The following is a 26,408-nucleotide window of genomic DNA, read 5'->3' as shown; positions in this document are numbered from 1 at the left end:
TTTTTTTTTTTTGAGACAGGGTCTTTCTGTGTAGCTCTGGATGACCTGGAAATCATTATGTAAACCAGGCTGGCCTTGAATTCACAGAGATCCTCTGCCTCATGCCAGAAGGGTTTCTTTAAAGTGAGCACTCTGTATAACTATAAAAACCTTTTAGATGAATAAAATTCAAAGATACTGAGGAAGGAAGAGTAACAGACGAGCAGAGTAGACGAGTGGTTGCCAGAAGCTGGGGTGAGTAGGCAGGATGGACTGACTGGGAAAGAATAGTTGTGGGAATTATGTTACAGTTAGATAGGAGATGGTCTGGTGTCCTAACACACAACAGAAAAACAATGTAACCACGTATTTCAAAAGAAATATTTTGATACTTCAATTACAAAGAAATGGTCAATATTCTGATTGATATGTAATGTATACATATTCAGAAATATCATATACTACAAAAATATATATATAACTTATATCAGCATGTCTGTAATCCCTGTGGAGGCTGAGGCAGGAGGATTATCTCCAATTTAAGGCAAGCTTGGGAGAGCTATACAGTGGTGCAGTGAGCTATAGAGTGAGACAACATAGTGGGAGGCAAACAACAACAGCAGCAACAAAAACAATAGCAACAGCAACAATACAGCAGCAGCAGCAATAACAGCAACAACAGCCCCAAGCACACAGGAAGTGAGTAGCTGGGCTGTCTGAGCTATAGTTTCAAACACTCAAATGTGTATCAGTGCTAAGATGGTGCTTTCAAAATCATTTCACTAGCCCCAAAGTCACAACTTAAGATGTACATACCCGCAAAACTGATGGGAGAAGACACAAGGACACACAGGGACACACTAAAGGACGCTGCCAAAGCCAGTGCAGTTTAAGATGGCCATCGTGTAACTGAGGCTGGAGCTATACTTGCCAACTGTGTTGAAAAACTACAGCAAATGCCATCAAAGTATCAGCGTAGTCTATTTTAAGAGGAGAAATTTCTAAAATGAAACAAGTGAGAATAAATGTTTGTAGAGCACTAGCTGATTTGATTATAAAAAAGCATGGCTAGCCAAACAGATGCAAAAAATAAATGGGGAAACATTCATCGTATAAAGAATTGTCTTGAAAAGTAAATAAAACACACAGGGCAGTGGTGGTGGTACACGTCTTTAGTCCTAGCACTCAGGGTGCAGAGGTAGACAGATCTCTGTGAGTTCAAGGACAGCCTGGTTCCAGGACAGCAAGGGCTACAGAGAAAAACCCTGTTTCAAAAAAAAAAAAAAAAAAAAAAAAAAAAGCAATAACAACAAAACAAACCAAAAAAGTAAATGAAACAAAAGCAAACCCCCAAAGCTCTGAAACAAAGGACAATTATCAGGAAAGAGCGGGGATTACTATTAAATACGAAGTTACTTACATTCAGCACCTTTCACCTACCAGATTTTCTAAAAGAGAAACTTGTGTGTGGTTTTGAAAGACACAGACACGTAGAGACCATCTCTCTGCAAATCTACTCCCCACTGCCTGTGCGTCAAAAGCCTTTCACTTTGTCTCTTTGAGGATGTAAGACTGTGACTAGATGCTGAACCCAGGATGAGATGAAGCCCTTGTCCTTACAGCAGGAAGACCTTAGAGGGAGGAGATGTCAATCAGGATAAGTGTTGTAACAGACGTGTTGAGTGGAGTGACCCAGAAGGGTGACATGGCCTAGGAGACAGCAGCAGGTGGTTGTCACAAGACCCCAGAGTGACTCAGGTCTCTGGTGAGTGCTGCTGATAATTCAAACACCACTGGACCTGATGACCTCCTTCTAGGAATCTATTCTGTAAAGATAATAATAGATAACACTTGGGCAAGTTTGGATGTTTGAAGCTCACAAGCAGTTTAGAAGCACCTCTTTTCCCCCCACCCCGTTCAGTGTCTACTGAACACTCGAGTGGAAAGCATCTATCCACATCCTCAACCCATCTGAACACAGCAACCAGGAACATCTTAAATAAAGTATGATATTGCCACTAAGGAGCCATTTAAAAGTCACATTTAATGTCATAGGATGTTCCTCCAAATATGCTGAGAGAAAAATAAAGTGGCCCGTGAAAATCAACACAACTTTAATTTTTAAACACAACCTGTTAACTACAAACAGATGCTCTGTGGTTACGAGCACTCTGTCCTTCCAGACGACCTGGGTATGATTCCCAGCACTCAAATGGCAGCTCACAAGGATCAGGGGATCTGATGCTGTCCTCTTCTGGCTCCCATGGACATCAGACACACACGTAGCACAGACATACACAAAGGCAAAATACCCATACAGAATCAATCAATCAATCAATCAAAGTTCAAGGCTAACCAGTGCTATACATTTGCCAGACATATAAGTACAGAATTCAAAAGGCAGAAGCAGGCAGATCTCTGTGAGTTCAAGGCCAGTGTGTTCTACAGAGTAAACTCTAGGACAGCCAGAGCTACACAGTGAGACCTGTCTCAAAAAATAAATCATTCATTCACATATATATGTGTGTGTGTGTGTGTGTGTGTGTGTATGTGTGCATATATATATATACACCAGCAGCAACAACAACCAAGCAAGGTCATCTTTAAATTTCTTTGGCCTTTTCCAATTTGTTTTTTAAATTAAAGAAACCCTATTTTTCATTTTTTAAATTATTTGTATGCTAAGTGATATTTGCTGAATACTTACTATGTAGGCACTATTCTAAATGCTTTCTGCACATGATTTATAGCACTAGCTGGCTTAGAACTCACTATACAGACCAGGCTGGCCTTAAACTCAGAGATCTACCTTCTAAATGTTGGGAGTAAAGGAATGCAATACTATACATGATGAAATCATTTAGTTTCAAAAATATTTCTAACATACAGAAAAGTTAATTGACCCACCTAAGGTCACACAGCAAGTCAAAATTTGAACAGCTCTTTAAACCACAATCCTATGCTCATGGCTTTCTCAAAAATTACAGTGTGTGTGTATGTGCATGTGTGGACACAGGCAATTTTAATCTCTAGGATATATAAAGAGCTTTTTCAAATCAACTATTAAAGCCTCCATTAGAAATAAAATGGAGCAAAAAATATAAACACACATTGCTACCGGCTAGCACAACTACAAAAAGACACCAGATCTCCTTAGTCACAGAACAAGGCCAATCAGAACCACAATGGAGTATTTCCTCACATGCACCATCATGGCTACAACTGACGAAAGAGGGGGAGGCAAGAGGTGGGGAAGTGTTGGCAAGGAGGTGGGCACGGAATGCAGGCATGGAAGGCCATATGGAATGCAGTTCCATGCAGGTTAGGAAGCATGGAAGTGTGTGCCTCCTGCTAGCTCTACATATTAACAAGGAAGGAAAACAGCTCTCCTCCAAATCCGCACTGAAATGGGTAGGCAGACATTTCTTGCAACCTACTTTTAACAAGGGTTCAACCTCTCCTCTAGCCCTCCACCCAGCAGAGGTAGTGGAAGAGAGAAGTTATTAGGATATGGGAGAAGTGGACCTGTCTAACAATACTTTTGGGGGGCAAGCTTGATCTTCTTGAGCAGCAGTTCAGTCCCCATAGCAAACACCAAATAGGACTCAGCAGCTGTAGACCAGTCCTCTAGGCAGGCAGACCACAGGAAGTTGTAGTTCAAGCCTGAAGAAACTGCCAGGCTCACCAACCAGCCTGAGGCAAGGCTGCAGAAGCAGCAACCTGCCACAGGAGTGAGTTTCTCGCAATGGCAGCATTACCACAAGTTGAGCTCGACAACTCTATGTAAAGCGAACCAATACATGCATCTTTATCGAAGAATAGTGAGGTGGAACAAAACAAACCAAAGCTCAGTGCTTGTCTCCCACTGTCTGTGGGGTCATAGTTATACTCCTTCATCAAACGTCCTTCCACATGTCTGCTATATCAAAACACCCTGTGACCTGTGTCTGCTTCAGGAAAACAGTCTTTCATGTGTTTGCTTAACAAGACATCCTTTCACCTGTGTGCCCCAGCAAACCATCATCTGACATAAATAACTTCCCATAGAACTAGAAGTTTCCACTTCACAAATGTCCATGGGAGCAATAGCCTAATAGTAACAAAATGCAGATGAGCAATCAGGACACACATATTCATACATACAGAGTATCACTTAGTAATAAAGATGAACGAAGCTCTGATACACACCAGCAGAGAACCCCTTATCTGAAACGCCTGGGACCAGAAGTGGCATGCTTTTTATTTCATATTTTTCTGGATTTTGGAATACTTGCATATATAGAAGAAGCAATTTTATGGACAGAACCCGAGGCTACTATGAAATTCATTTCTACTTCATATCTTCCTTTGAGCAAAATAGGCAAAAGACGCTATTATTATACAATTTTGGGCTTAAAGGTTATACATTCTGCCTTATGAGATCAGGTATGGAGTTTTCTAGTGGTAGCATCGTACTGGTGCTTAAAACTCTCTAAAGCACTTCAGATTAGAGATGTTCAATTTATACTCCTCTCTGGATAAGCCTTGAAAACAGGCAATGTGAAAGAAACCAGATGCAGGGGCTGGCTCTCCTGTGACTCCAATATTACATCCAGAATGGATAGACTTAGACGGAAGTAGGCTGGCGTTGCCGAGGCACTGGCCTTCCTTATGGGAGAATGACACATTCTGAAATTAGAAAGTGAGCTGTACAGCCTGTGAAAATGTTAACCACTGTTTGATTAGATACTTCCAAATGGCTAAATGCTACATTTTATGCTATGAGAATTTTATTTCAATTGTTAAGTATGCTACCTTTACTAAAAACTCAGATGGCTTCTCCGGACTACAGAGAAGCTTTGTAAAAACTCCATTTAGACTTAAGTATTAACTTGAAAAAGTCAAACTACCGTGACTCTTCTGCCCAAACAGCCCTACCACCCTTAGGGAGGAGGTAAGCAGACTAAGCAGGAGACTGCAGGTAAGTGACTCTCCGCAAACGAACACTAGTTACCAGCAGTGCTGTGGTGTCTGCAGTCTAAGCAGGGTGTGAAGATTCCACAATTTGTATTTCTCTTCAAGTCAGTAATAGACACTTCAGTGGCAGATTTGTTTCACAAAATCAAAAAGGAAAACATATAACCTGGTTCTAAGGTCTTGCACTGGTCTAGCATTTCATTTAACAATACCTAAACAATCAAGTCTGCAATTAGAACGAGACGCCAAGTTACAGTAATTCTGCCCTGCCTGTCTCCAGAGTCCAAAATGGCTCTAGACATGGGAAGCCAAATGCAGACTGTATCCTACAAGGTCAAGAGAGAAAGGAGCTTGGGCTGCTGAAAGGGAAAGTGGGAAAGGTCGGAGCTCCTCGGGGCTATTAATAGGTCTGCACACTACTGTTCTGCAGTGCACTGGGCTACTCCAGGAGCAGGTTGCTCATTCTGAAATGCCAGGCAGAGAGCAGAGCACAGCGATGCACGGCTTTAGATTACAAACATACCTTATCCCTCTCTAATAAGGACAATATTTTAGAGATACTGATAATCACTTAACAGGGCAGAAATGTCAAAAATTTCAAAGTGTTCTGGGAAAGTAAGGCAAACAAAGCCTTTTAAAAATCATCTAGCCCGGCATGGAGGCGCACGCCTTGCGCTTGGGAAGCAGAGGCAGGTGGATTTCTGAGTTCGAGGCCAGCCTGGTCTACAGAGTGAGTTCCAGGACAGCCAGGGCTACACAGAGAAACCCTGCCTCGAAAAACTAAAAAATAAATAAATAAATAAAATCATCTAATAATACTAAGAAAGCAAAAGCAACAAAAAATAAAATAAAAACAAACCCAGCTCAGTGCAGTGCAGCCCAGCGCAGCCTGTGCCCCAGCTATAAGGGATGGCTTTTGGAGGTGGAGACCAGCCCAAGCAACACTAGGAGGCCACGTGGGTTTGTTTGTTTTCTCAGGTGGGGGCACAGTTCACTGTTGCCTCACTTGCACAGAAACACATACATGTATTTCATACCTATGCAGTACAATAAAGGCCAAGCAGATCATAAAGTAAAAGATAAGATTATAAGCAAGACTAAGTGTCATAAATAGCCTGGGGCCACACATGTAGGCATGTGCTCCTGATGAATCACAAGGGACCACCACGTGGCACTCTTAGCGAGTGTCACACTGCAGTTCTGCAGTATTATGGTACTGCTGTTCCTCAGTGGAAAGGGGCACTAAGCAGTAGCTCATTAACATATATATTGTCTACCATGCTCAATCAGCCGTAACAATGTCTAGCAACGCCTTGAATACGTGAGTTAGCAGATTTGCATTTTGGGTAAGGTGTTTAAACCCATTGTTTTAACAAGGGGTAAAAAAAACCTTGTATGAGGTCAAACTATTTCCCCACACTTTCTTGTAAAGTTTCCTATCTGTACAGTAAGTGGTCAAAGAGGATTAGACATAAAGGACTGCCTCAAGATGGGGTGAGCACTGCTGAGCAGGTTGGGATGCTATGGAGGAGGGGTTGCCATGGCAATTACCTGTGCCTGTGCCTCTCAGGCCCATTCTGAACCGTATCTGCTTGCCCTCCAAGACCTTCGAAAGGTGTTTCGCAGTCCAGTGTCGTGATGGCCAATCGAAAACCATGTTACAGAAGATTGCAGGCTGCTGTAAAGACATTATAATCTCTTTCGCTTTCTCTGGTGTAAAAGGTTTGACAGGTTCACCTGGGGAAAGAGAAGCACAGAGCATCAGACAACAATGGAGAGATAAGTGTGTCATTATGTCCTATAGAATGCCGAGAGAATGGCTGATGCTGTTCTGGCAAATCTTAGATAAATATTTGGCTTCAAAGGCCTGAATTCTTGCTTTTTTTTTGGAGACAGGGCCTCATGCCATACAGTTCAAGTTGGCCTGGAATTTATGGTGTACTTCAGGCTGGCTTGGAACTCATGGAGATCCCCTGCCTCAGCCTTGTAAATACTTGGGTTGCAGGTGGGAGGCGCCACACCTATTAACATAATTTAAGTGATTTTTTTTTCATATTAAAATTTAAGGTTGGTAAATAATTTTTAATGCTAATAATAAAGTTTTAATTAAAAAAACTTTCTAACTCCTGTAATTTAAAATAGTGAAAATTTTGGAACGTAACACTTAGGTAGTCAATCAAAAAGGTAGACATTGATTTTTACTCATTTCAAAAATAAAAGACACAACTGGGTGGCACATGACTGTAATCCCAGCATTTGGGAGCTGACCAGCCTGGGCTGTACACTAAGCTCCAGGCTAGTCTGAGTTATATATCAAGAGTCTATAGAAGTGATAAAACAGAGATCCATGCTCACTCTTGGTTTCAATGCATTTGTGAACAGTTAGGAGATACCAAACTATGATGTTCTGAGTGCTCAGATTTCAGAGTTTGAGGTGTAGATATAGCCCAACTAGAACAGTGCCTGATTCACATTTCATTCTATTTATCCCCCACCCCCAAACATATGGTGGCACGATTATAATCCTAGCACTCTGTCTGGAAGAAGCAGCAAGTTCAAGGCCATTCTTGGGTACATAGAGTATTTGAAGCTAGCCTGGGCTATGTGAGACTTTATTTCAAAATTACAGAAATTTAACTTTGGAAAGAATAGTGTACTACTGCTTCATTTATTCTATCTTCCCTCTCCCTCTGTCTGTCTGTCAGTCAGTCAGCCAGCCAGTCAGTCTGTCAATCTGTCTATCTTAGTTAGCATAACTATTGCTGGGTTAATCTGGCTTACACTTTTACAGCACTGTCCATCACTGAAGGAAGTCAGGACAGGAACTCAAACTGGGCAGGAACCTGGAGGCAAGAGCTGATGCAGAGGCAATGGAAGGATGCTGCTTACTGGCTTGCTTATTATGGCTTACTTATTATGGCTTACTTAGCCTGCTTCCTTATATAACCCTGGACCACCAGCCAAGGGATGGCACCACACACAATGGCCTGGGCCCTCTCCCATCAATCACTAATTAAGAAATGGCTTACAGCTGGATGTTAGGGAGGTATGTTTCTCAATTTAGGTTTCCTTCTATCAGATAACCTTAGTTTGTGTGTCAAGTTGACATAGACTAGCCAGCACACTATCTACTTATCATCCTCTCTGTCTCTGTCTCTCTCCCTCCCTCCCTATCTATCTACCTTCCTCGGTCTATCTCTTTCCCTCTCTCCTTTCATCTCTCTGTCTTGCTCCTTCCCAGGGCCTTTTACATGTGGATAACCATTCCACCAAAGAGTTACTGTTCCAGCAGGGGAATTTCTAGTGAAAGACATACTAGTATGGAAAGTTAGGAAAGCATTCCACATTGACTCTGATACTCAGACATATATCTATGATTCTCAAAATTTTTCATGAAGAATCTCAATTCCTTTGCCATCCAACCTTCCAGGTTAATTAAAAAAAAAGGACTTAGGAAGGGCTCACAGAAGAACTTGGGTAATGTGTGTCTGTCCCAGTGTAAGGCTCTCGGTATTCCTTTTCTCTTCCTTCCTTCCTTCCTTCCTTTCTTTCTTTTCTTTTCTTTTCTTTTTTTTTTTTTTTTTTTTTTTTGACAGGGTCTCTCTACATAGTCCTCTGTCCTGGACTGAGGTCACAGAGATCCTCCTGTAAGGCTCATTTTTAAAGACAAAGCAAACTGTGCCCACACCCTGGAATCTGTCTCTAAGCCCTTGGTGATGTGAACAGCTCACAGCCCTCAGCAGGTGCACCTAAGAACCTTGGCCTTTGCACGGGATGAGAGCCATGTGGGTGTTTGGAGGAACGGTGGGCAAGCTGGGTGGGACCAGAAATACATTTCTGTCTTTCTTCAGCTGGCTATTTCTGTTTTGTTTTCATTTCTTTTTGTTGGTAACTTTACACACACAGATCAGAGGGCTACACACAGATCAGAGAGCTCTACTTGCCTCAAGGGCTGTTGGATTGGTGTGAAAATACTACTCAGAAAGTTCTTTAAAGTTAGGTCTTTATCATAAGCAACATTCAATATCTGAAATGAGCAAAGCTTCAGACAAAAGTCGGTCTACCCTTTATAGGTACCTGACTGATGCCTCGTTTATATTGTTACCTGAAAGACGGTGTGTCAACAGAACAGCCCCCTTGGGGGCTACCAGCTAGATTGTCACCATGGCAGGGAGGCCACACAAATACACCCTACCCCCCAAGTCACTTCAAGAACACTCCATCCCAGTTGCAAGGAACACTATAGCCACCAATGCCACAACTGCTTCAGCTATAGACAAACTTGCCCTGGGTTTATAAGACTTCACTTCAGCCATGACAGGCCTTGGTGAACTCTAGATGACCCTACCTATCCTTCAGCAAGTCTCACTCAGGATAGGGGGGAAGGGCCTCCCCAGTGACTCCACAATAGACCTGTGGCACTTGTGGACGGTGTGATGCATCCATGCAAAAGCTCAGCTCTGCACTCACAGAGAGAAGAAAGTTTATTCTGGAGGCAAAACAACCAGCAACAGACTCAGTCCACTCCAGGCACCATGTATGCCTACTGTATGGGTGGTCACACGGCAGCTTATCAGTTACAGAATAGAGGAAGTCATACATCAACGCACTAACCAAGCTCAGTGGTGGGAATCACAGGTAGGCGGGGCAAATTGGCAAAGCAAGTGCTGCTGTGTGTTTTATATATCATCTAACATTCTTAGCCTCAGAGAACTGGACGTTAGTGATTTGCTAAGAATACATCATAAAGGTTTTGACAATCACAAGAATGTCAGACACAAGCCGGGCGGTGGTGGCGCACGCCTTTAATCCCAGCACTTGGGAGGCAGAGGCAGGTGGATTTCTGAGTTCGAGGCCAGCCTGGTCTACAGAGTGAGTTCCAGGACAGCCAGGGCTACACAGAGAAACCCTGTCTCGAAAAACCAGTCACAGGGGTGGGCAATGAATGGTTTTCAAAGGGATTAAAAAAATAGCCCAGGGTAATTTGGTTCTGGTCTGCAACATTTTAACTCTCCATAACTTCAGTCATTTCATGTATAATTTATTTTTCCTTTTGGTGTGTATATGTGTTTAGTGTACATACACAGGTATGTTTGTGTGTTCATGTGTGTGGTATACATGTACAAATGTGTATGTACATGTGGGGGCTTGAGGTTGATAGTAGGTGTCTTTACTGGTATCTCTACCTAATTGATAGAGGGAGGGCCTCTCAGTGGCACCCATGGCTCATTGACTTGATGGCCTAGCCAGCAGCTTGCCCTGGGGATCTCTGCCTCTACCCCAAGGGCTGAGATTACAGGCTGCCCAGCCCTGTTTTCACATGTGTTCTGAACATGTGAACTCCCATTTTCATGCCTGCACAGGAAGCCCTTTATCCACTGAGCTATCTCCCCAGCCCCATCTTGTACAAACTTCAGCAGAGGTGCGGTTTTTTTTTTTTTTCCTCCTCCTTCTTCTTCTTTCTTTCTAGAAACTCAATCCATAGTACATATGTGAGACTTCTGACTGGTGCACCTAGAAGCTGCACACAAGCCAGCCACTCCCCTCTTCTGGCTACAAAACAGAAGCAGGCTGGTTTCAGTCTTAGCAGGTCAGTCTGAAAAGTGTCCCTCCCGAATAAAGATAGTTCCTTTTCAGCTGCAACATCAGATCTCAGTCAAAGTCTCTTCTAAATGGTATTTTGGTGACCAGTGACACGAGTGGTCAACACTATGAGCAGATGAAACATGGGGTTTAGCTCTAAGGCATCCAGTCACAGCTGAGGCCAGGTGACTAGAGAGTGGCTCTGAGGTTGTAAGTCTTCAAGCCCCCCAATGCCTTAAGCCCTCAGCTCACTCAGCCTGCAGCTTAAAGGAGGCTGCGGTGTTTTAGTGAGTTGCCCAGGAGCTGTGAGCCCCTACTTCTCAAGGTCTACAACACAAATCTCGGGCTTTGGAAGCGCAAATCAGTAAGCTCTGAGGATTTCAGAGCCTAGACCAACATGACGCTACATTCAAAAGCTCGGCCCACAAGCCTCTAGAATCTAGGCCGGCCAAGAGTAAGGGGGTACTGCATTCAGCTCCTTGCCTACTTATGATTTTCTCTGACTAGAGCAAAAGGTCCCTTACGCAGCTGCTTGTGACAGAAAGTCTTAATTCTCGCTTGCCTGTGAGTGTTTAGTACAAGGACTTGAATGCATCAAATCAGAGTGCCTGGAGTCCCTGTGTGAGCATGGATGAGCCAAATGCTTTAAAACGTCTATTTTTAAAGTGCGGGAGAGACGGCTCAGGGAGTAAGAGTGCCTGCTTAATCAGCATGAGGGCCTGAGCACAGGTCCCAGCACGCACGTAAAAAGCTAGGTTTGGCCATGTGTGCACATGTGTGGTAGCCTAGGTCCAGAATCAGTGAGCTGTCTCACTTATTTGTCTTAAAGAACCAAAGCAAAGAAACAGCAAGCAGGACACATCCTCCTTTGGTCTCCACACATTGTATATATACACCCCCACACAACCACCTTAACAACAACAACAACAACAATAATATGCTTTTAAAGTTTTGGTAGACTGTCAAAAAGGTGAAATTTCTCTTCCACCCTATAGGTCTCTGGTTAGAAATGACACAAGGTAAGTTAACCTGAGTGCACTCAGATTTTATATAGTAACTTTTGCGTGTGCCTAGGAGCCCTGAGGAAAAATGAAGATCCACAGGACTTAGAGTGCAATGCTTATAGCAGGCAGGACGAAAGTGAGCTGTGAAGCATGACTAGATAAAGTATGGCTCAAGAAGTCACTGAACACAAGAGAGACAAGAGTATTGCTTGGTCAGCTTCCTCAGCGTTGACTGCCGTCTCTGGTTGGAAGCCTGCCTTCCTTTTCCCTTCCTTCCCTTGGTACAGGAAGACACCTTTCCAGGGGGAGTCTGACTTCCTGATTTTAGAAAGAGAAAGAAAAGTCAAGGACTTTTCTTATACCTGCTGTTTTTCAAATGCCTTTAGCCCCAAATAATCACTATGTCAAAGTGGCACGTTTTCATCCCCACAATAAAAAAAGTGTAACAGAGCTGGGTGTCAGTAAGGGCCAACTGCTTGCCGTGCATGTGGTAGACCCTGGGATCAGTGCTCAGCATTCAGAAAGGAAGGCCCAACCACTCAGGAGGCAGGTGTGGGTGGATCTCCGAGTTCCAGGCTGTCCAAGGTTGCACAGTGAGACCGTTCTCAAGCAGCAACAACAATAAAGAAACAATAAACGTATACTCTATGCTCATACATGTAAATTAGAACTGTGCTTTGGGAAATAATTGGGGAGATGAAGCCAAAGCCTCAAAGAAACATCCATCTCAGTAACTCAATAACTCATACTATAGAAATCACTCTAACAAATCGTATGCTTAATATATAGGCATATATATAATAGCATACAAATACACACAAATTAACTAAATCCACACTACAGCAGCTAAAAGTGTGGATACCTAATGTTCCCAAAATATTTACCAAATTAACCACATGACATATTGCATATACTAAAAGTAAAAACATGCAGAAAAACATAGAAACGTGAGCCGATTCGGGAGAGTGGGGTTGAACTGACTCCGTCATTACAAAGCCAAGCGAGGAACGTGATGTTCTCAACAACAAAAGGTGTCAACAAGGAAGGCAGAGACGAGACGGCAGAGTTGGAGCAACACTAACAATATCAAAGGCCATTTCAACCACAGATGTGGGCTGGAAGGTGCGGCCCAAAGGCAGACAGAGGTCTCCTCCATAAAGAGAAGTAAGTCATGTGCAGTCCTTTGTGTTGTTGGGAAGATGTAGAGTGTGACTCTAAACACCATCAACACAATACCACACATGTACAGTGTCCGCTCTTCTAAGAAGCCCATAAGATGCAGGGGAGATATTTTATTTTCTCTGTCAAAGGATACTAAGGAAACTCAGATGTAAATGAACTAGCCAATGGCAAATAAGCCATCAGGCCTGACTGCAAGCCTGACGTACTTTACACAGAACAATCCAGAGAATGGAAACTGTGGGACCTGCCTTCAACCTCGGCTGAAAACTTGAGACAGGAGGGAGGGACAGAGTGAGGGAGGGACCAAAGGAGGGGCAGAGGGAGGAAGGTGGCAGTGAGAGGGAGGGAGAATGACCCTTTTTGCTTCCCATCCCTGTGATTTAGGTTTGCTAAAGAGTGCAAGATATTCACCTTCGTGTTACTTCAGCAAACTTCTATTTCTATGACAATAAGCCTTTATAATCAAGACTCCATTGTTATTAATAGTTCATAACTGGAGGACACCGAGGGGCATCCTTCCTTTCCCTTTGTAGTGCTTTTGTGGCTTGGACCTGATAAATCCTGGCTACTCTGATTGGACATAGCATTTCTCAGTTCTAGTGTGGCAAAGCATTCAACCTTTGACCATCCCACTTCTAGACTGCTGCCAGGCAAAGGCAATCAGATGTATTGGTGCTTCCAGGGTAGGGACTGACTTACGCTCCTTCTCTCAAACCAGAGCCAACAAATCACAGTTTTGAATGCCCCTCACAAAAATCTTGGACACCCCAGAGATGATGTAAAGAAACTCCACTCAAACCAAACTTTGCTGAGAAAGCAGCTGGTCTAGTGACTGGTACACGGAACAAACTTTTGCCAAGTAAATGAAAAATGCTACTAATTGTGTGAAAAAAAAAAAAAAAAGGTCAGGCAGTGGTGGTGCACGCCTTTAATCCCAGCACTTGGGAGGCAGAGACAGGTGGATTTCTGAGTTCGAGGCCAGCCTGGTCTACACAGTGAGTTCCAGGACAGCCAAGGCTACACAGAGAAACCCTGTCTCGAAAAACAAAAAAACAAGAAGAAAAGCAATCAGATGGTTACTATAATAGAAAACTACATATATATCACAGAATTTCCGGCCCACAGTGAAATAAACAATCGGTTGTGAGATAAAACTCATTTGGCTTCTGGTAGTTTAATCAACAATGAACTGGGCCATTAAACTAGCAAGTTTAAATCTCAAGATTTCCTTACGAGGAGGATGTAAGACCACGTCCTATTAATTAAATAGCCTGGGGCTACACCCAGTCATTACATCCGAGGAATACGTGCAAAGAGCTGTAAAGATTCTGAAGTACCCTCAGCAGCCTTTAAAGATTAAATGTATTTAGGTCCAAACTTGCAAGCAGGGACTTCTAATTAGATGGTTTAGAAACTGCTGGGAAGAAACGGCAGATTACTGATCCAGATGTTACACAATCATCTATTCTCCCTTCAAACACAGCATAGTCATTAAAACAACAACAAAGAAAAGAAATAAAGCCAGCATATCTAGTCTATATGTTGCAGTCTGATTGCTATTATTAATTCTTTAGGGACAGTTGAAACATAAAAGAGTGACCTGCCATTTTCAGTAATTAAAAAAAAAAATCATGCAAAACGTAAGTACTTTGAAACCCAGTTTCTCTGAATTTCCTAGTGATATGGCTTTAGTGATTAGTATCTGACTTGGATTTGTATCTAAAATTAAGAATAAGATGGGGGACAGGCATGGTGGCGCACACCTTTAATCCCAGCACTTGGGAGGCAGAGGCAGGCAGATTTCTGAGTTCGAGGCCAGCCTGGTCTACAAAGTGAGTTCCAGGACAGCCAGGGCTACACAGAGAAACCCTGTCTCGAAAAAACCAAAAAGAATAAGATGAGAATAAAGAACATCTTACTAGATTTTCAGAACTCTCCAAATACTGATAAAATATAACAAAGTTCCTGAAGTTAAAAATCTGTCTCTCACATTAGAAAATACAAATGAAAAAATTTATAAATAAAACTTGTGCAGAAGCAAGCTGTCATAAAAGTTACAATATAGAAATCCCCAGAGCAAAACAAAGCAGGGAGACAACAACAAAACCCTGGCACGGGGTGGGGGTGGGGGGGGTTTCTGAACTACATACATGTACAGAAGCCTCTTCCATCTGACAGCTATTACACATGTGTGAAACTTAAAAGCCATTAGAACAGTTATCAGGACAAAACGCTAGTGTCATTTAAGCCAGGTCCTGCTAGAAGTACACCTAACAAAATGTCGAGTTAGGACTGTGCACTGTAGACACTCGCCTGTAATCCCAGCACTCAGGGGGCTAAGGTGGAATGACTAGGAGGCCTCTGCATCCTTGGGCAAACAAAATGCTGTATTACTTTGAAATGTCAATACAAACTAAGAAAGTTCTCCTGAAAAGGTAACATAATGCTTGAGTAAAATGTTCAGTAAGTAGCTAGGTATGAAGGTGTACGCCTTTCATCCCAGCACTCAGGAGCCAAAAGCAAGCAGATCTCTGTAAATTCCAGTCCACCAGTGAAGTTCCAGGTCAGCCGGGACAACAACAAAGATCTTGGGAATTTCAAGGATTTAGTGATCTTTTGCTACTGAAGAAACACCACATTTTAATGCTGAGGCAGTTACAACGTAACCACGTCACTGCCAAGCTTGGGGCAAATAGAGGATTCAGACACAAGCCTTTTAGATTCCTCCAATGGAACTTAGAACTTTTCCCCAGCTGACCCAGACAGACCCTTTGTCGCTGTCTCAAAAACTGGCACATAAGCCGGGCGTGGTGGTGCACGCCTTTAATCCCAGCACTCAGGAGGCAGAGGCAGGAGGATTTCTGAGTTCGAGGCCAGCCTGGTCTGCAAAGTGAGTTCCAGTACAGCCAGGGCTATACAGAGAAACCCTGTCTCAAAAAACCAACCAACCAACCAACCCAAAAAACTGGCACATAAACACTAGGGAGATGGCGCAGCAGGTTAAGTGCTTGCCACACAAGTGTGAGGACCAGAGTTCAGATCCCTAGAAGCCACATAAGGTATCCCAGCCCAGAGCTACAGAGACAGGGAATCCTCCTAGTTAACAGGCTAAACTGACTAGCTCATACAGCAAGCTCTGGGTTCAACGAGAGACTGCCTCAATACATAGAGATTCATGGAGGGAAGCCAGCATTCTCAGACTTACACCTACATGCCAGCATGCACGCACTTGTACGCCCACACAGATGTGAACAAGCATATGTATACTTTGCACACACATACATGAGCCTAAACTCAAACTTACAAATTAAAAAATAACACTGGTTTTCCTCAAGAGACTGGAGGCCCCAGGGAGTTTAGAGGTCAGGTAGGGTAGGGGGGTGGGGGTATCCACGTGGAGATGAGGTGAGGAACAGACGAAGAGTGGATGGGGGGGGGCAGGGAATGGAATATGGAGTGTGAAAAATTTAAAAATAAAATAAAAATACTGGCTTCAAACTTAAAATCAGGCAAAGTAAATCGGCTTTTTGTTTTTGTTTCTTCAAACAGGGTTTCTCTGTGTAGTCCTGGCTGTCCTTGAACTCAGAAATCCGCCTGCCTCTGCCTCCCGAGTGCTGGGATTAAAGGCGTGCGCCACCACACCCGGCGTAAATCTGCATTTTAAATCAGACTGACACACTAGAAAGAATGGAATCTCAAATACTAATGCTCTTTCCAAATGCTTCATAGTGTCTTCAAAATCTCCCTCAAAATATTTTGATCTGCCTCCAGATGCCTCTGAGTACATTTCCTACAACTAAGAGTAAACTAGTTATTTGCCTTATTTTTTATTTTAAAGACAGTCAATAGTCAGACCCCGCCGGGCGTGGTGGCGCACGCCTTTAATCCCAGCACTCGGGAGGCAGAGGCAGGCGGATTTCTGAGTTCAAGGCCAGCCTGGTCTACAAAGTGAGCTCCAGGACAGCCAGGGCTATACAGAGAAACCCTGTCTCGAAAAACAAAAACAAAAAAACCAAACAAACAAAAAACAAAACAAAACGTCAGACCCCAGAAGGCACCCGTGCTTCTAACTGCACTATTGTAGCAGCTGAGAGGCAGAGGCCACTCCGCTGCCTGCAGGAGGTGTTGAAAGCAGTCAGATTTAGAAACCATCTGATTATCGCTCTATGGAGCAGAACCAGAAAGTCTCAAACATGGATCAGTTCCAGTTTCTTGCTACCTCACTGGCCTCTGCTGCACTGGGCCACCTCACCCAGTCAGCTGTGTTCTATCCCCAACCTTCGAGTAACCCTTCTAAATGTTACTCTTAGTACCCCTAAAATTCTCCACATCCTCATTTTTTCTGAGAAGCCTGAACCCCATGACTCCCCTCCCAGCCACGTCAACATTTATGTTTTCACTCTGCTTTCTCGGACAGTTTCCTCCTTCTCTCTTGCATCCGTCACCACCTCCACTCCCCAAAATGAGTCTCTGCAGTTCCCAGCCCTCTACTCTGCAGACTTTGGGGTCTTTAGTCTTCTCACTTCCATTTCTCTTCCACTTACCCCCATATCCAAACTGTACTAAACTTCAAGAAATGACTCCAAGAAGCACGGAATAGTCTGATTTGTAGTAGTATCTTAGCTGGGGTTACTACGGCTGAGATGAAACACCATAACCAATAGCATGTTGAGAAGTAAAGGGTTTAATTTGGCTTACACTTCCACATCACAGTTGATCACTAAAGGAAGTCAGGACAGGAACTCAAACAGGGCAGGAACCTGGAGGCAGGAGCTGATGCAAAGGTCATGGGGGCGTATTTACTGTCTTGTTCCCCAGGTACTGCTCAGCCTGCTTTCTTGTAGAACTTAGGACCACCAGCTGAGGGATGGTATCACCCACAATGGGCTGCCCTCCCTCCTCAATCACTGATCAAGAAAATGCCTTACAGTAGGATCTTCAGAAGGCATTTTCTCAGTTCAGGTTCCCTCCTTTCAGGTGACTATAGCTGTGCCAAACTGACATAAACTAAGTGGGTCAAGTAGTTCCCAAAGCTCTGGGTGTGTAAATGAATAATATCACAACTAATTTCATCCTGCCTTGTGAGTATATCTTCTACTATAGCCTCTCCCATCAAAACAAACCTACTTCCTCTTTCTCCCAAGGTGATAACATTCAAAGCGGTTTTGGGGTAAGATTTTAAGGTAAAGTTGTCTTCTGATGCACTGTACACTCTTATGTTTATAATGTATATAACATGTTTCCTGATAACAAAAATGGTGGTAAGTTTTCTAAAAGAATAAACTTTCTAGGGCTCCCACTGCATCCATCTTCATACAAAATGCCTTTGCTTTTCTCCTTGCACCCTTGTAATATGTGCATTTGTAAAAAAAAAAAAAAAAAAAACAAAAACCTTTTGTTCTCTCTCGCCTTGTCTAATTGAAGACAAAGCTGTCTCTTACAGAAGGATTTTGCTTTCTTTATAATAAGTGTGTGCCATCCTCAATTAATGGTTCTGGAGAAGGTGACAGTTTAAAAGGTCTAAAGAGAGAATTTAAATGTTCTTTAATATGAAATTGAAGGCTATCTACAGAACTGTGTGTACAGGCTACGTTACTCTGTGAAGCAGGTTCACATTGCCATTTTTTTTTCTCCCACTTCTAACTTTAAATTAAGAACCAATGATTTTTCTCAAAGCAATTCTACTTTTAGATATATACATCTATGAAAACTAAAAGCATATTTACATACATACAAACATGCACACATACACAAATGCTCATAGGTGTACTGTTGGTCAATGTTAGAAGTAGAAATAATCCCAATATCTACTAGTTGATGAGTGGATAAACAAAATGTGGTAGGTCGACATGCATGCATGCACCAGCGTGTATGACACCTTAAACCTGTTAAGGGAGCGACATTAGATACCACACATACTGTATGACTCCATTTAAAGGCAATGTCTAGAATAGGCAGATCTACAGAGATGAGGATGACAGGTTCCCCAGAGCTAGAGCAAAAGGGAGACAGTGAGTAACTGGCAATGGTATCAGAGTACTTTTGGGAATGGTGAGAATGTTTTGCAATGACAGTGACAAATGGCTGGACAGCTTTGGGAACATTCTAAAAACCACTGCTTTACGCATTTTAAAAGAATGGATTTGATGGGATGTAAATGCTACAAAATAAATACCCCTTTACTCAGCTGTATGTTTGATATGTTCTGTAACATACCATTGTCATACCTAAATGCCATCTATTCAGATGAAACCCAACCCTGCTCCCAACAGCCTTAATATCTCTAATGCTGTAGGAGCTGTAAGGAAGCAGCAAGAGAGACGAGCCTCTACATATGCTGCAGGGAGAGCAAAGGCTTGGGTTAAAGGAAACACTAAAGGTTAATGTGGCATGGTCTAAGGGTCTAAAGGGTTGAGGAAGACAAAGAGGGCCTGGCTATGGGACAGCCAAACAATGGTGTGCTGGTCCTTTCTTATATTCTTGCTTCTAGTGCAGCTAATTGTAACAGACTAAATTAAGTGAGGTTGTCTTCTAACAAAAAGCCCCAACTGTTTCAGCAAAGGGACCCCAGACCATTCCATAAACAGGGGGTTAGCTAAGAACAAATGCAACTATTTCTTGGTACCTATGAGAATAGAGAGAGCTTAGAATACAGAATTAACAGCATTTAACACACCTACAATATCAGAAGATAGTAACGTCGGCAAGTAACAGCTATCAGTCAAGGCTGATCACTAACAAAGCCAAAAGCAAAGGCGACAGAAGGGGTGTCCATCACCCGAGTGGACAGTGCATGATCGTCTCTCTGGGTAGGCCAGGAAGGCGTGTAGGCTTTCCACTGGCTCAGCCCACGACAGTCTCAGAACCCAAATCTCAATAGAGATTCCTTTGTCCAACTATGACCATGACCCTATAAAAACCCCTAGACAAGGGGACTCAACAGCTTTCCTCTCTACAAAACCCCTCCCATTCTCGCTGTTCTCCAATTTCTCATTTTTCTGTATTTTTTTTTAAATAAAGCTTGCTTCTACTTTGCACCCCGTGAAAAGTTTGTCTCTTTAATCTTCATTGGCACGAGACAACGAACTCAGAGTCACAGTCCAAGGCTGACTTCTGGTTTCTGTTGAGTGTCCAGCACTATAGGACCCTGGGTCAAGTGCAAATGGGCTTAATCAAACAGGTCCCACTATACTCAAAACCCTACACACTTAATTTATACCTTGTTTTTCAGGCTGGAAAAGAAACACCGCCCAGCTTTTTCCTCACATCAGTCAGTGATGGGACCAGCACTTTCTTTTGCCCTGTTTGTGGTGCTGGGAATTTGACCTAAGGCCTTCAATAAACAAGACAAGCACTACACTGCTGGCCGATACTCCCAAGTCCCAGCGCTTGCTGCTAGCAATAAAAAATGACCATCATCCTCAGATATCTAATTCCTGCCAGACACTAAGGCTCAGCTGGCTACATGTATTCTTAAATTTCACAATAATTGTGCATTACATAAAAATGGAAACTGAGGCCCAGGGGGATTGTCAACTCCCTCTAATCTATCCTGTATCTTCACCCAGAGTGATCGTCCTAAACTTAAATCTGATCCTACTACCCCCACAATCAAACCTGGGCATCCCTCTCAACACTCCTCACACCAACTCTTCCACTCCCCGGACTACGTCCTCCTCCTTCTCTTACTTACCTCTAGGCTTGGGACAGTTTGTGTTTTTAATTTTAAATTAAAAAATTATTAGAACGCATGCGGGCGTGCCTGCGTCACAGCTCACATGTGGAGGTCAGTATCAACACGGCATCAAGACTCTTCTACCTTTTTTCCATGGGTGTAGTAAAAAATATTTTTAAAAAATCCCAGCACAGGGGTTCCTTCCCGCCTTTGACCATTTATGTTCCCAAATAAAACACACACACAGCCTTTATATATTTTTTTAAAGATTTATTTTATTTTTGAGTACACCATAGCTGTCTTCAGACACATTAGAAGAGGACATCAGATCCCATTACAGATGGTTGTGAGTAACCATGTGGTTGCTGGGAATTGAACTCAGGACCTTTGGAAGAACAATCAGTGCTCTTAACCGCTGAGCCATCTCTCCAGCCCGCCTTTATATTTTTAATATGCTTCACCCACCACACTGTCTGAGCAACTGCCTACCTTCCACGCTGTTAGAATCCACTTTCTACCCATAACCACATTACTACTATGTTTCATCTGGGCTGCTACTAGCTCCAATTGGCCAGCCCACATGGCTGCTTTATGGCTCAGCTAACCCATGGTATCTTCCTCCCTTCCTGCTCCTCCTCGCGGTCTCTAGCCTAGGAAACCTAAGTCCCGCCTACCTCTCTTCTCCCCAGCTATTGGCTGCAGGCATCTGGGTCTATGTGCTGACTCCATTTAGCCAGCACTTAGTATGAGAATAGAGGCAGCCTTAGGCCAACCCACTGTGCGTGTGTTCTGGCATGGGTGGGTGTTCAAACTCAGGTTGCCAGCCATGCAGGGTAAGCACTTTACCCACTATCTCACTGGCCCCTTCTTCATTTTCTTTGAGAGAAGGTTTATGTCTAGGCTGGCCTCAAACTTGCTATGTGGCCAAAAACGACCTTGAGTTCCTCATCCACTCTCTTATGTTATGGGGTACAGGTATGCAATACCTTACCTGGCTGGGACCCCTTATTCATTCACTCAGCATACTTATTACATGCCTGATACTGTTATGTGCTACTGGACACACAGTGGTAAATGAAATGTCTTATTACTTTCCTAATGCCACGATTACACACACAAAGTCCCAAAGTCTTCTACATTCCCCCAAAACTAGTGTGGTCAGGTCTGTCACAGAAATACCCTTCCCCTAGTACCAACTTCGGTCTTAGTTTTGTAAGGATGCCATTACCAAGGCAACTTATGAAGCAAGAGTTTACCTGATACGGCCTTGTTGAAGGAAGTATGTCACTGTGTAGGCGGGCTTTGAAATCTTCTAGGGTTCAAAGTTCTGCCCAGTGTGGAAGAGAGTCTCCTCCTGACTCTCTTCGGGATCAAGCTGTAGAACTTTCAGCTCCTCCAGCACCATGCCTGCCTAAAGGCTGCCATACTTCCTACCATGATGATAATGGTCTAAACCTTTGAAACTGTAAGCCAGCCCCAAATAAATGTTTCCTTTTATTACAGTTACCTTGGTCGTGGTGTCTCTTCATAGAAATGATAACTCTAAGACAGTTAGCATCCATGATCCATCATGGCAGGGAGCATAGCAATAGTCAGGCAAGCATGAAGTTGTAGCAATAGCTGAAAACTTACATTTTGGTCCACAAGCAGGCAGTGGAGAGCGCTGAGAATGGCACGGGCTTTTGAAACCTCAAAGCCTACTACCCCTAGTGACACACCTCCAGCAAGGCCATTTTCTAATCCTTCCCAGATTTCCACCAACTGGGGACCAAACATTTAAGTAGATGAGCCTATGGGGCCGTTTTTATTCAAACCACCACAGGTTATTTCCACAAAGCGCTTAACATCTAGTAGAATATGCAAGGGTTAGAGATATTTGGAACCTGCAAGATGGGTACAAGTATGATGGAAAGGGAATCGACCAGTCAAGAACGTACGAAACCCACATTTTATGGCTAATTAAAAATGTTTAAGAATGTACAAACAGAAGAGATGCTTAGAGACCTCAACAGACCCAGTGGGCATTTTCTCCAGGCTCCGCCCCACAGTTACCTGGCAACAGCCAGGTGTCTGACTCATGGTAAAAGGGGCTGATTGCCCCTCCTCTTTCTCTTGCTCTCTTGCCCTTGCTCCTTAACCTTTCTCCATTCCCCTCCCCCCTCCACGTGCTCATGGCCGGCCTCTACTCCTCTTCTCTCTCTGCCTTTACTCGCTCAACTCCGCTCCCATACCCTGAAGAAACTCTATTCTCTACTATACCTTTGTGTGGCTGGTCCCTCAAGGGGAAGGGATGCCTCAGCATGGGCCCGCGGAGCGGAGGCACCCCCTTCCCCAACACCTGACTACACATCCACCAAACATATTCTCCTTATTTTTATAAAACACAACAGACCCCAAATTAAATTTTTGTGTAGGTCACGGTTTTTGGAGCTTGGATTTTAGTGGAGGTTCTAAGTCCAATACAAATTATTAAAGAATCTTACGTGTCACTTTTGCTGTTGAATGGTGGATAAGAGAGGCATAAAATAGGATACAGGACACATTATCAGGAAGATAAATTGGTTTTTTAAAAAATGAGAGAATGATTTGGGACAGGAGAGATGGACTGTCAAGTAAAAACCCCTGGTGCACAAGTCTGGCGAACTCCCCAGAGACCTCCATAAAAAGTTATGGTCGCATACACCTGGAATCCCAACAGAGACAAGAGAATTGCCACAAAATTCCCTCAGAGGCCAGCGATCCTGGAGTCCTCAGAGGAACTTCTTACTCCACAGTGGTACTTGTCCCGATAGATCAGAAAACTGATCCGCACGACGTTAAGAAGCCACATGCTCTAAAAAGTCACTTTCTCCCAGGCCTAACACGCCGCGGGCGAGACTTGGGATGGAGCCGCGCCCATCCGCACCGCTCGGAGGCACTTCGGCGTCCCTGGCTCGCACCTACCTTCCTCCCCCACAGTTCTCTCGCCCAGGGTCGGGGGCGCGATGCCCTCGCAGCCTGCTGCCATGGTTATCGCGCCGAGGATGGAGAGAGCGCCAGGTGAGAGGGCTCACCGGGATCTGCGGCTTCCACACAGGAAGGATCCTCCGCCTCTGCCGGAACCGGCGCCGCCGCGGTCACGTGACGGCGCTGGGCGTGGCCACGCCGGTTTGTTTTGCTCTTTGGAAGCTGAAAGGCGGCGAGCACGTGGGCTGGGCTGTGGCTCCTTTCTTCCACCCTTAGCGTCTGCTGTTTCTCTTCCTTCTCTAGTCGGATCCTCCATCTTCGCCTTGGCTTTCTCTCAGTCGGACTCGCGATTTAGGAGACCCCGGGGCTGGCGTGCCTACTCTTCCACCTTGTTGGTTCCCTTGGCATCAGTGCCATTCCAGCTGGTTTTCGTGACTGCCTGGGAATACGAACCCCTTGAAGGCGTTCCCTGTGACTCATTTGCTGAGCCAGATATGTCAGCAAATGACTAGTTTTCAAGGACACAGGCAGCTGTCAGAGTTCTGGATTTGTGCATTTGAACAAATGAATGTCTATGTCTATGTGGTCAAGAGATGCACAATCTCCAGCTTTTGCCGTTTATTTAGTCTGGCTAACATACCAAGAGAGAGATCTAGGTCACTGTCTTCCAACTTTAACACAATCCATATTATTTACCCGTTTGCATGACAAACAAAATGGGTAGAAAAAACTCTTTATATGTATGAAGGAAAATTGGCTAGTTTATAATCTCACTGGATGCGTAAGACACATACAAAACCAAATGGTCTTCATGAAACAATACCCTGAGACCTTCCTAAACTTCAGTATCCTGCCGTCTATAATTTCTGCAGTTAGAAACCCAATAAAAACAAAAGTAAGCCTAATATAGACCCAAGCATTGGGATAAGTGACCCGAGGTCAGCGAGTTGTTTATTAGGCACGTGATGTAAACTTGGGCACTTCCTCCAAGCAACCCGCGAGTGACTGACTCAGCCTACTTCGCTCCAGTCTCCCAGCCGGCCGCGATCTTCTACCCTTTCCACTCGTAGGGTCCCGGGCTTCTCCCCGGGGCATTCCTGGGTTCCCAGCGAGCAGGGTGGACCCCGCCTCGCCTCCTCCCCTCGGGCTCGGGCGGCGCAGGCGCAGCAGACGCGCCCGGGAGGCCGAGGACTAGAGCAGCTCCGGCTCCGGCTCCCGCTCCACCCGCCCAGTCAGCTCCCGGCTGGTCTGCGGCCACCGGGACGCGTCGGGCAGGGCCGGCGGGCGGCGTCGCCATGGGCTCGGGTTGGAGCAGCGAGGAGGAGGAGCGGCAGCCGCTGCTGGGGCCGGGGCTCGGGCCTGCGCCGGGGGCTGCGCGCAGGGGCCGGGAGGCGACGGCCGTGCTGCCTGCGGCGGGCCCGAACCCCGGGAGGGTGTACGGGCGCCGCTGGCTGGTGCTGCTGCTCTTCTCGCTCCTCGCGTTCGCCCAGGGCCTGGTCTGGAACACCTGGGGCCCCATCCAGAACTCGGCGCGCCAGGCCTATGGCTTCTCCGGATGGGACATCGCGCTCCTGGTCCTCTGGGGGCCCATAGGCTTCCTGCCCTGCTTCGCGTTCATGTGGCTGCTGGACAAGAGAGGTAAGGGGTCCGGGACGCCTGCGGGCGTGTCCCTTCTCTGGGAGTTGGCGCCTGCCAGGATCCGGGCCTGCCTGTGTCTCCCTGGGCTTGGTCTAGGGGTTGTGTGAGGTGACCCAGTGTAGCTGGCATCCCATTCCTTACTCGGGAACCCTCTGTCCCCAAAGCGACAAATACGGAGGATGCTTTCCAAGTATTGATGTTTTGTGTTACGCCCTTTATGCCACAATCATCAGATGTAGAAGGCTTTGTATACTGTGGACATCAGAGCCATCCAGTGCACTTGCTATGAATGTCTTTGACACCTGACAAAAGTGACTCATGCTTAAATTTCAAAGAGATTTGGGGTGCTGAGAGCGAAAGATCAGAAGAGACTGGTGATGACCAGATGTAAGAGGGTAATGAGCTGGCGTGGTGACTCCAGCCCTGGATGACTGTTGGGAAACTCGGGTCTGACGCTTGGGTTTCTGGAAGGTAGAACCCCAGGTAAACCGAGAGCTTCCGCCTGGGTGACTTCTCAGTTGCGATTTATTACTCTCAGATAAAGATCGCAGATGCAGGAAGGCTCTCTTTCAGTTAGGGACTCCAGGCTTCTCACTTTGCCAATTGCCAGTGTGATTCTGTGAGATGAGGAAAAGGCCAGAGTGGAAAGAGTCAAGATGTTGAATTATCCCTCCAGAGGATAAATAAAACCCCCAGGAGGCTGCTGTGCACGATTTAGACTTCTTAGGTTATGAGGTCGGATACTGGTCGGAAACTGCTTTGTTTCTGTTCAGTCTTTTACGAGTTTTGATACAATAGATTCTTTGGGTAGTTTTGGGACATTGCCTTAGTCTACTGGCCCATTGACAAACAGCCATAAGCTTATAAAATGAAGGACATTTATTTATAACCCCTCTGGAAACCGGGAAGTCCAAGATGAAGGGCCAAGCAGAATGCTTATCTGGTGAGCATCGTTCATACAATGCTCATTTCTTTGTAATGTCATAAGGGAAGTGGCCAGGGATCTCTCTGGGGTCTCTCTTATGAGGGCAGTAACCCTATCTGTCCAGCCCTTGCCCTCAAAAATTTGTTTCATCCCCAGTCGGCCACCTCTTAGTTCAGTCACTTAGCTGGGAGTAGGATTTCAACATAGGAATCTGGGTGAACACAAACATTACCTGCAAAGTAAGAGTGGAACATAGGTTGATATGGAGCTGTGATCATCTGGTGCAACACAGTCCTCTAACTACTGCTGTGGCAAGAACAGAATCCAGCTGTGAGGTTCCCTCTCTTCCTGATGGTACGGGAACCCACGTGGAAGAGACAAGAAAACTGATGACTGAATACTTCCATGATCAACTTGAGTACAGGTGCTCAGAAAGGGAGGCTAGAGAGTTCTAAGCACTGAAGAGTAGGATCCAAAAGAAAAGGAAAGGTACTTCGGTATGTTCTACACTAGCACTCAG

General features: G+C 44.7%; 2 protein-coding genes across 8 annotated transcripts in view; one reads left to right on the top strand and one right to left on the bottom strand.

Annotated features, from left to right (window-relative positions):
* Positions 1–24,136, bottom strand: part of Hspbap1 (Hspb associated protein 1) — a 58,737-nt gene extending 34,601 nt beyond the window's left edge. For 2 of the 7 annotated variants that reach the window (NR_152314.1, NM_175111.3), the window contains exons 1-2: positions 23,323–23,476; positions 6,487–6,672 (exon numbers count right to left, since the gene is read on the bottom strand). Coding sequence is in view for 6 of the 7 variants with exons in the window: in NM_175111.3 (NP_780320.2) it covers positions 6,487–6,672; positions 23,323–23,386 (250 nt within the window). In the remaining variant the exon portion in view is untranslated. Of the gene's footprint in view, positions 1–6,486; positions 6,673–23,322 lie in introns of all 7 variants that reach the window. The other 5 variants (XM_006522472.4, XM_030249244.1, XM_006522469.4 and 2 more) reach the window with 5 other exon arrangements.
* Positions 24,137–24,491: 355 nt separating this feature from the next.
* Slc49a4 (solute carrier family 49 member 4) overlaps positions 24,492–26,408 on the top strand; it is a 75,309-nt gene continuing 73,392 nt past the window's right edge. The window contains exon 1 of the mRNA NM_153550.4: positions 24,492–24,963. Coding sequence (NP_705778.1) covers positions 24,621–24,963 — 343 coding nt within the window. The 5' untranslated portion in view covers positions 24,492–24,620. The remainder of the gene's footprint in view (positions 24,964–26,408) is intronic.

This window comes from Mus musculus, chromosome 16 (genome assembly GCF_000001635.26).
Source record: "Mus musculus strain C57BL/6J chromosome 16, GRCm38.p6 C57BL/6J".
NCBI classification, from domain to species: Eukaryota; Metazoa; Chordata; class Mammalia; order Rodentia; family Muridae; genus Mus; species Mus musculus.
Note: the sequence above shows the minus strand (reverse complement) of the source record. Positions and strands in the feature narration are given on the sequence as shown.